The sequence below is a fragment of the Rutidosis leptorrhynchoides genome, chromosome 5 (assembly GCF_046630445.1).
Source record: "Rutidosis leptorrhynchoides isolate AG116_Rl617_1_P2 chromosome 5, CSIRO_AGI_Rlap_v1, whole genome shotgun sequence".
NCBI lineage: Eukaryota > Viridiplantae > Streptophyta > Magnoliopsida > Asterales > Asteraceae > Rutidosis > Rutidosis leptorrhynchoides.
Genome location: NC_092337.1, coordinates 180346530 through 180357547, shown reverse-complemented (window position 1 = coordinate 180357547; position 11018 = coordinate 180346530). Strand labels below are relative to the sequence as shown.

The 11018-nt window shown below is 34.7% G+C and overlaps 1 protein-coding gene across 1 annotated transcript; it reads right to left on the bottom strand.

The window, feature by feature from the left end:
* Positions 1-5903: 5903 nt before the first annotated feature.
* On the bottom strand, positions 5904-6548 carry LOC139849188 (uncharacterized). The gene has a single exon (XM_071838850.1). It carries the CDS (start codon positions 6546-6548, stop codon positions 5904-5906), a length of 645 nt encoding a protein of 214 aa, XP_071694951.1.
* Positions 6549-11018: the final 4470 nt, after the last annotated feature.

The window sequence follows — 11018 nt, the reverse complement described above, 5'->3', positions numbered from 1 at the left end:
CGTGTGAACTCACATCTTCTTGAATTCTTTCCGGTAACCCTTTTACAAATGCGTCGATCTTCTCTTCTTCGTCTTCGAACGTTCTGGGACACAATAGGCACAATTCTGTGAATCGTCGTTCGTACATGGTGATATCGAAACCTTGCGTTCCTAATCCTCTAAGCTCTACCTTGAGCTTATTGACCTCGTTTCTGGGACGATACTGCCCGTTCATCAATTGCTTGAATGCTGACCATGGTAGTACGTAAGCAGCATCTTGTCCTACCTGCTCGAGATAGGTATTCCACCATGTTAACGCAGTACTTGTGAAGGTATGCGTAGCGTACTTAACTTTGTCCTCTTCAGTACACTTACTTATGGCAAACACCGATTTGACCTTCTCGGTCCACCGTTTCAATCCAATTGGTCCTTCGGTTCCATCAAATTCCAAAGGTTTACAGGCAGTGAATTCTTTGTAGGAGCATCCTACAAGATTTCTTGCGGAATTAGTTCCACTGCTAGATCCAGAGTTTTTGTTATTTTGCATCTCAGCCTGTACTGCGGCTATGTTCGCAGCAAGGAAAACACGGAAGTCTTCCTCACTCATGTTCAAGTTCTGACGAGTCGCCGGTGCCATTTCCTTCAAAAATAGCCAAAAGAATTGAGTTAATCATATAGAATTTAAGAGTAGTCAATAGTATTTCGTAGCATTATATTAACTTATTTATAAAAGCTTTTTCTTCATATTAGCATTTTATATTTTTAATTCGGGTAGTACCTACCCGTTAAGTTCATACTTACTAGCTACTAATATAACTCAACTATTATGCTTATATATGAAAAACTTATTACAATAATATTTCGCGTTCAAACTTTATACAAAATATTACAGACTTACAAAATACCGCTATTATACATATAGGATGAAATATAGCACATCATAACATTGCTACTCGGCAGCTATAAATGCATTTCTAGTTAATACGCAAGTTGTTCAGCAAAAGAAATAAAGACACGTAATTCATAAGTCCAGAAACAAGGCATGCATTCTGGTTTTACTAAGATAACTTCCCATCCTTGGTCTTGTGGAAAGTAACCGTTATGACCATTGGCTAGGAAGCATGTTGTAATGTCGTCAAAAGGACGAGGATTTCGTAATGTCCAACAGCCCCGTAATAATCTAAAAACCTTGTTTTTCACCCCAACTACTGAATCCGTCACTTGTGGGAAGGTTTTATTTAAAAGTTGTAATCCGATGTTCTTTTTCTCACTTTGGTAAGAAGCGAACATCACTAACCCGTAAGTATAACATGCTTCTTTATGTTGCATGTTAGAAGCTCTTTTTAACTCACGAAATCCTATGTTGGGATATGTTGAGTCAAAATAGGTTCTTAACCCGTAGCATAAAATTGCATTTGGGTTCCCCGTATTTAACGCTTTAAAGAAAACACGGCGTAACTTACGGTCTTCCCAATGTGATATACCCCACCTATCAAAGGAAAGCCTTTTATAAACAAAGGCATTTCTTGAAAGTCTTTCAAATGTTTGACAAGTTAATTTCACCATAACTAAATGTGCTGATGAATTCTGACCGACTCTAGACAAGATTTCCTCAATCATATCCTCTGGTAGGTATTTTAAAATATTCGGTTGTCTATCCTTAACGTCCATTTTATTTTTATACTGTAAAATAGACAATGATTAGATTCGTAAAAGATAAATAACAAACAATACAAGAAATTCTTATATAGAACATAAAGTACAAGCACACTACAATACATATAATACACAACATGATTACAACCCTCTAATCTGAATCACTAGTTTCTTCTTCTTCGGACTTGGTTCATTTTCCTAATTTTCTAGGGATATATGGTGTTCCTATAATACGAGCCGTCGTTTTCCACAATGGTTTAGAAAAACCTGGTGGTTTAGAGGTTCTCGGGTTATTGTTACACTTTAAGAAATACGGACGTTGCCGATACATATAAAGTTCATCGGGGTTGGAATCAGGTTTCTCTATTTTTATACCTTTTCCCTTATTATTTTCTTTTGCTTTATTAAATTGGGTCGAGGTAATTTCTATAACATCATCGGAATCCTCATCGGGATCCGATTCATCGAAAAATTGGTAATCTTCCCAATATTTTGCTTCCTCGGCGGAAATACATTGACCATTATTGACTTTGGTCCGTTGGTTGAGGATTTTCTTTTATTTAACTGATTTACTGTAGGTATCAATATTTCTTCTTCCGGAACCTCTTCTTCTTCCGGTTCTTCCTCTTCCAGTTCTTCCTCTTCCGGTTCCTCTTCTTCCGGTTCCTACTCTTCCGGTTCCTCCTCTTCCGAAATTTGTGAATCTTCCCAAAGTATATTCGACTCTTCATTATTATTAGGTGAGTCGATGGAATTTGTACTAGTGGTAGACATCTATCACACAGTATCAAACACATTAAGAGGTTAATATATCACATAATATTTACATGTTAATAATATATAGTTTCCAACAAAAGTGTTAAGCAATCGTTTTTAAAGAAAACACGGTCGAAGTCCAGACTCACTAATGTATCCTAACAAATTCGATAAGACACACTAATGAAAATTTCTGGTTCTCTAAGACCAACACTCTGATACCAACTGAAATGTCCCGTTCATATTGATTATAAATGTTCCATATTAATTAATTTCGTTGCGAGGTTTTGACCTCTATATGAGACGTTTTTCAAAGACTGCATTCGTTTTTAAAACAAACCATAACCTTTATTTTATCGACAAGGTTAAAAGGACACCACCTAGATTATCAGAAATGATAATCTAAAAATATCACACTTACACACTACCAATACATATTGGTTTACAATATTAATATGTTACAACAAAGTAAATTTCGAATGCAGTTTTAAACAATATTATACAAGCATGCTGACTCCAAATCTTGTCCATATATTAGCATGCAACAGCGGAAGCTCTTAATAATCACCTGAGAATAAACATGCTTTAAACTTCAACAAAAATGTTGGTGAGTTATAGGTTTAACCTATATATTTATCAAATTGTAATAATAGACCACAAGATTTCATATTTCAATATACATCCCATACATAGAGATAAAATTCATTCATATGGTGAACACCTGGTAACCGACATTAACAAGATGCATATAAGAATATCCCCATCATTCCGGGACATCCATCGGACATGATATAAAAACTCGAAGTACTAAAGCATCCGCTACAACGGATGGGGTTTGTTGGGCCCAATAGATCTATCTTTAGGATTCGCGCCAATTAGTAGACTGGTTTACTAATTCTTAGGTTACCAAGTAAAAGGGGCATATTCGGCTTCGATCGTTCAACCATAGAAAGTAGTTTCATGTACTTGTGTCTATTTTGTAAAACATTTATAAAGCTGCATATATTCTCATCCCAAAAATATTAGATTTAAAAGTGGAACTATAACTCACTTTCACAGATTTTTACTTCGTCGGGAAGTAAGACTTGGCCACTGGTTGATTCACGAACCTATAACAAATATGTACATATATATCAAAGTATGTTCAAAATATAATTACAACATTTTTAACACGTTTTTAATGTTTTAAGTTTATTAAGTCAGCTGTCCTCATTAGTAACCTACAACTAGTTGTCCACAGTTAGATGTACAGAAATAAAGCAATATATATTATCTCGAATCAATCCACGATCTTGTGTATACAAGCCTCAGGCTAGATCACAACTCAAAGTATATATAATATTTTGGAATTAACCTTAACCCTGTATAGCTAACTCCAACATTACTGCATATAGAGTGTCTATGGTTGTTCCGAAATATATATATATATAGATGGGTCGATATGATATGTCAAAACATTGTATTCGTATCTATGGTATCCCAATATTACATAATATATTAAAATATATGTATAATACAATATGAGTTAGCTAGGATATGATTAAAATAGATTTGTTACCAATTTTCACGTAGCTACAACAAGAAAAATTATCCAATCTTGTTTTACCCATAACTTCTTCGTTTTAAATCCGTTTTGAGTGTTTCAAGTTGCTATGGTTTCATATTGAACTTAAGTTTATGAATCTAAACAGAAAATGTATAAGTTTATAGTCAGAAATACAGGTTACAAGTTGTTTTTGTAAAGGTAGGCATTTCAATCGAAAGAACGACGTCTAGATGACCATTTTGGAAAACACACTTCCACTTTGAGTTTAACCATGATTTTTGGATATAGTTTCATGTTCATAAGAAAAATCATTTTCCCAGAAGAATAACTTTTAAATCAAAGTTTATTATAGTTTTGAATTAACTAACCCAAAACAGCCCGCGGTGTTACTACGACGGCGCATATCCGATTTTAAGGTGTTTTTCGTGTTTTCCGGTTTTAAATCATTAAGTTAGCATATCATATAGATATAGAACATGTGTTTAGTTGATTTTAAAAGTCAAGTTAGAAGGATTAACTTTTGTTTGCGAACAAGTTTAGAGTTAACTAAACTATGTTCTAGTGATTTCAAGTTTAAACCTTCGAATAAGGTAGTTTTATATATATGAATCGAATGATGTTATGAACATCATTACTACCTCAGGTTTTGTGAAAAACCTACTGGAAATGAAAAAATAGATCTAGCTTCAAAGGATCCTTGGATGGCTTGAAAGTTCTTGAAGCAAAATCATGACACGAAAACAAATTCAAGTAAGATTTCCACTCGAAATAAGATTGTTAAAGTTATGGAAATTGAATCAAAGTTAGAATATGAGTATTACCTTATATTAGAAAGATATATTACTGTAAATAAGAAAGATTTCTTGAAGTTGGATGATCACTCAAAGTGGATTTGCAAGATTGGAAGTAAGCTAGCAAACTTCGAAGTGTTGTTGGTGTGTTCTTGAGTAGTTGTTTTATAACTTGGTTTATGTATAGATTTATGAACTAGATTGAGCTAGATTTTGATGAAGATGATGAAGAACACTTAGAACAAAGGAAGAACACTTGAGAGAGAGTAATTTGATTCAAGAAAATTGCAAAGTGAATGTGTTTGTGTGTATGCAAGTTCACATGAACTTATGCCTTCAATATAGGCTCCATTAGTTTGTTGTTTTGTTAGATATTTCTTGCTAGATGTTAAATGATGGTTCCCACATGTGTTAGGTGACTCACAAGGGCTGCTAAGAGCTGATCATTGAAGTGTATATACCAATAGTAAATACACTTAATGACATGTTTACTTATCATTAAACATAATTAAACATAGTGTATCAATATCTTATTATGATTCATATGTATTTAGTAAGACGTTGTTATAACGATAATCGTTATATATATCGTTTTCGAGTTTCTTAATTCAATAGTCTCATTTTTATGTATATAAGTCATTGTTAAAATACCTAATGAAATACTTACTTATCATAATATCATGTTAACTATGTATATAACCATATATATGTCATCATATAGTTTTTACAAGTTTTAACGTTCGTTAATCACCGGTCAATTTGGGTGGTCAATTGTCTATATGAAACCTATTTCAATTAATCACGTCTGAACAAGTTTGATTGCTTAACATGTTAGAAACACTTAATCATGTAATTATCAAATTCAATTAATATATATAAACACGAAAAAGTTCGGGTCACTACAAAATCTTCTTGCCAAATGGAGAAGAAGAAACCGAGAGGTCGCCATGAAGGATTTCCCCCGTACTAAAATTTGAAAGTTGACCCAAGTTCCACCATTTAAAGACCCGATTCCAAACTTCCATAGAGTGTTTACAAAAGATAAGAGAGTGATCGATCGATTCGAGGTCATCATCACAAAGCGGACACCTGACTGAATGTAAGTCGATCCCTCTTTTATCTAATTCCAATCTAACCGAAAGTCTTTTTTTAATTGCACGCCAAACAAACACCTCCTATTTCTTTGGAATAAGATTATTCCTTTTTGTTTCTATATCACTCGAATTGCATGGCAGAATTTGATCATCAATAATTTTTGCACATTTCTTCACAGTATATGAACCAGAGTTGGATAAATCCCATGTACACTTACTTTGCTCTCTGTTGTTGAAGTCGAGATCTGTCAGCAGCTCGATCAATTTACTCAGCTCATCTGCGGTTCTACCGGTAGGGGAACGAGACCAATCCCAGTTGGAGCAAACCCCGTATTCACCTACAATGATGCGGTTGTTTATTGTAACGTGTTTTGAACACTCGAGATGAAAAAGTCTTGGAAATTTGCTGCTCAGTTTTGAATCTCCTGTCCATCGATCTTCCCAAAATTTTGTTGTCGATCCGTCACCAATGCTTTTAGAAAAGGAACTTCGAAAGTTAATGTTGCATTCGTCTATTGATGAACCTGCAAAAATAATGTTACGCCAACAACCCGAAGAAAGAAGACGGCATAAATCATCTCCCAACTCCAAGCCGCCATTAGACCCATAAAGACTTCGAATGATTTTGACCCAAAGTGCATTAGTTTTGGTATTGAAGCTCCACCACCACTTCCCTAAAAGAGAAAGATTTTTTCTTTTTAAAGACCCGAGATTTAGCCCCCCCATTTTCATAAGAATTTAACACACAATCCCACTTGACCCACGATATTTTTTTCCCCCGTCCGACCCGCCTCAAAAAAATGATCGTCTAAAACACTCAAGTATTTTTAACACTCTAGGAGGAGCACGGTAAAGAGAGAAGAAATAAAACGGAAGGCTATTAAGGACCGACTTGATAAGAACCATACGACCACCAAACGACGTCGTTCGCATTCTCCAATTTGAAAGTCTAGATTTAAACTATTCTATGACCGGTTTCCAATCATCCACTTTCTTCATCTTAGAACCAATTGGCAAACCTAGATATGTGAAAGGAAATTTACCAACTTGACATCCGATTCCATTTGCAAAACGACCAACTTCGGGACTATCAACACCAATCCCGTACAAGCAACTTTTTTGGAAATTTACTTTCAAACCCGAGGCTAGCTCAAAACATTTGAGAAGGTTTCGAATACTATATGCATTTGAGCGTGACCACTCACCAATAAAGATGGTGTCATCGGCGTATTGAAGGTTAGACACCAACACCTTATCGGCACCAATTTCGATACCTCTAAATAAACCCGACTCCGTAGCCGCTTTTGTTAAGATATTAAGACCCTCGGCGGCGATAATAAATAAAAACGGGGATAAAGGGTCACCTTGTCTCACACCATGACTAATATTAAATTCATTTGTAGGTGAACCGTTAACTAGAACCGAAATCGAAGCAGAGCTTAAACATGCATAGATCCATTTCCTCCATTTTTCACCGAAGCCCATACACTTCATTACATCCATCAAAAAATTCCAATTTAAACAATCAAACGCTTTCTCGAAATCGACCTTAAAAATCATACCTTTCCTATTGATGGATTTTAAAAAATCAATACTTTCATTAACAATAAGTGCACCATCAAGAATGAATCTTTCTTTCAAAAATGCACTTTGTTCCGACCCGATAAGTGATGGTAAGTTTTTCCGGAGACGGTTCGAGAGAATTTTAGACACGATTTTGTAATAACTACCAATAAGACTAATAGGTCGGAAGTCACTAAGGGAGGAAGCATCACCTTTCTTAGGGACTAGTGTGACAAAAGAGGAGTTACAACCTTTGGAGAACTCCGCCTTATCCCAAAACCACCTAATCGCAATCACTAGATCATCTTTAATAATTTGCCAGAATTTCTTGAAAAAATGAAGGTTGAAACCATCGGACCCGGGTGCCTTTATACTCCCACAATCAAGGATAGCTTCATGTATTTCCTTTTCATCAACAGGAAGTTCTAAAGCGTTTGCTTCCTCGGGTGACAAAGTTGGATAAGATAAATTTTCAAAACTAGGCCTCTCGATATTTGGTTCTTCGAACATACGTTTAAAGTGAGCAAAAACTTCGTCTTTTATGTCCTTCGGGGAGTCGTTCCAAACACCATTGATCTTTAAACCTCGGATATTATTTTTGTTATTATTTCTACGAATAAGTGAGTGAAAAAATTTCGTGTTCTCGTCTCCCTCTAGTATCCAACGAACCCTTGCTTTTTGCTTGAGAATTTCAGATTTCGTACGTTCTTTTTCTAGCCACAACTTCCGTTTTTCTCTCCACTCAATGACCTCATTATCACTGATCAGCCCGCTGTCTTCTTTAATCTCCAATTCCTGTACACAAGATTTAAGCGTTTCAATTTCAGCATCTAGAACATCTCTACTGTTACCACATCGAACCTTTAAGGCATTTTTCACATTTTTTAAACGATTTCTGAAGACACAATCTTTGCAGTTTATTATTGTAACATCTTTCTTCCATGCATCACTAATAACCTTTTCAATATTTTCATCATCAAACCACACATCAAAGACTTTGAAAGGTTTAGGCCCGAAGTTCCTATACTCATCTTTTAAAACAATCGGGCAATGATTGGAGAATTGTCTTTCTAAAGCGATGGCGGTGAGGTCCATCCATGCGTTGTGAAATTTATCGTTGACAAGAAATCTATCGATTTTACTTAATTTCAAACCGTCCTGGCTTACACGGGTGAAGTTTCTCCCCCTAAAGGAACATCAATCAAATCATTACAAGCGATAAAGTCATTAAAATCCCGAGCTCTATGTTCAATGAATTCACAATTTAGTCTTTCATTCAAGTTCCTAACCTCATTAAAATCACCACAAATAAGCAACGCATCATCATGAATTTCCCCTATTAATTTATGTAGACTAGCCCAAAACCTACGCTTGTTGTTGTCGTCGTGAGGGCCATATACATTAATGACAATGATGTTCAAACCCAAGCTTTTCCATATCCCTTTAACCCCAATGTAAAAATCAGAATTTATAACATCTTTAGCAACAAAAAGATTTGTATCCCAAATAAGAAGTTGGCCCCCGATTTACCTACCATCTTTTTCTGAATAAAATTACAATTAGACGCACCCCACAATGCAAAAATCCAATTAATGTCGACAAGATGGAGCTTAGTTTCTTGTAAGGCAATCAAATCCCAACACTGGATGACACAAAAGCCAACAATTTGTTATGATAGCGAAACAATAAGTGGATACTTTCAGGTAACTAAAACACGACACAAAATATACCTCTTGTTGATAAACGATCAGTGGATACCTTCATATGTAGGAAGGCCTGTTGTGATGACCCGTCCAAATCCATTTGGACGAATACATCATTCATCGATTTCACGGTGAGGTACTGACCTCTACATGATACGTTTTGTAAACATTGCATTCTTTTGAAAAGGCACATCATAATTGAATATCAAATTCCAAGGTTTTTGACGATTGATGATTTCTACATATAGACAATCACCGTAATTAATAGTTTACAATACTACATCCGTTGATAATGCAGTCAAAATAAGATACATGGTGATGATTTTGTGAAAGCAACGTTTTCTCGAATAAAGCATGTATGACTCCATGCACATAGCTTGTATCACATATAATCAAACAGTGGAAGACTTCTAGGAACCTGAGAATAAACATGCTTAAAAGTGTCAACACAAAGGTTGGTGAGTTCATAGTTTTAATGTTGCGCATAATCTGTATATAAAGGTGGATCACAAGATTTCAGTTGTTTCATCCAGAAACGTTTATCAAAATATTCTACAAGATTAAGAACCCTGGTAACTAAGCTTTAACGTTATAATAAGTACCTCTGTTTTAACATACATGCAACCAACATGTACAATACACTCAAACCAATGTGTACTAAACTCAAATAGTATACGTCTGTTTTATAGTTCAGGCTAGGGTTTCTATACCTGGAACAGACGGGGATGTCAAGCCCTATGGATCCATATATAACTACTCGTGCCCATCAGTTCTTATAACCGGCAGTTACTAGTTACCAAAGCTAAGGGATTTTCGGTTCAAACTCGGTGTAGAATTTAGTATGTACTTGTATCCATTGCGTTTAAAATAAAGTGCATGTATTCTCAGCCCAAAAATATAGATTGCAAAAGCAATTAAAAAGGGAGCAAATGAAACTCACCTTAGCAGCACATAAGGTCATTCATCGAAATGTGACCGAAACTCGAAATGCAAAGTAACCATAGATCTCAACCTAGAGAACATATGTTGTTCAATAAATGTCTAAAAAGCTAGGTCAGGTCATAGTATATCACAATCCTAATGCTCGAGACCGACATGCAAAAGTTAACAAAAGTCATCTCAAAAGTCAACCTGACCCAATATGATCTTTAAATCTATACATGTTTATTAACATAGTATAAGTCTTGATAATTGAACGAATTTATAGTTTATCAAACTCAAAATATTATTTATTTCAGGAGCTATATAATATTTGAACTATCATGGCAATCGAAAATATTTTATTATTTCACATAGTTTTCCAATACTTGTAAAATAAGATTATAGTGTTTATAAAGGTTTAAAACATGATAAAACAGTCAACTTTGACAATTGATCAACAAAACAAAACGTGTCTTATATAGAAATTCATTTACTTGATTAGTAATATATAAAAATTCCATTTATCAATCTCATAGACAAGTTGTTTAAATATTAATTTACAGTTTTAAACACAATTTCAATTAACGTTAACCATAATTCAGTTGACCATATCTTTTAATTCGTTCATCGAAATCACGCGATTTCTAAATGAAAAGTTATTAATTTTTCGTCAGCTTTCCAATAACATGCATATCATATACCTTATATCAGTAGTATATGTATTAAATTCGTGATTTATCGTAAAACTATCAAACAACGAAATTTAGCATACAAGCATGTATAAACATATATACTCGAGCACTAGACATGGTGCACTATTAATATATAAAAGATAAGATATGAATGCTCACTTATCAATATTGTGATTCAATATTGTAGAAAAGTACGTAGACGTAACGGAGATGATAAACACTAGGTTTGACTTGCGAACAATACCCATGAACATTACCCATACTATAACTCATAGTTTCCTTAGCTTTATCCAGCTCGAAAATCTCGTTTGAAAATA

Coding starts and splice junctions, on each gene's coding strand:
- LOC139849188 (XM_071838850.1), bottom strand. CDS start 6,548: ATGGGGGGGCTAAATCTCGGGTCTTTAAAAAGAAAAAATCTTTCTCTT.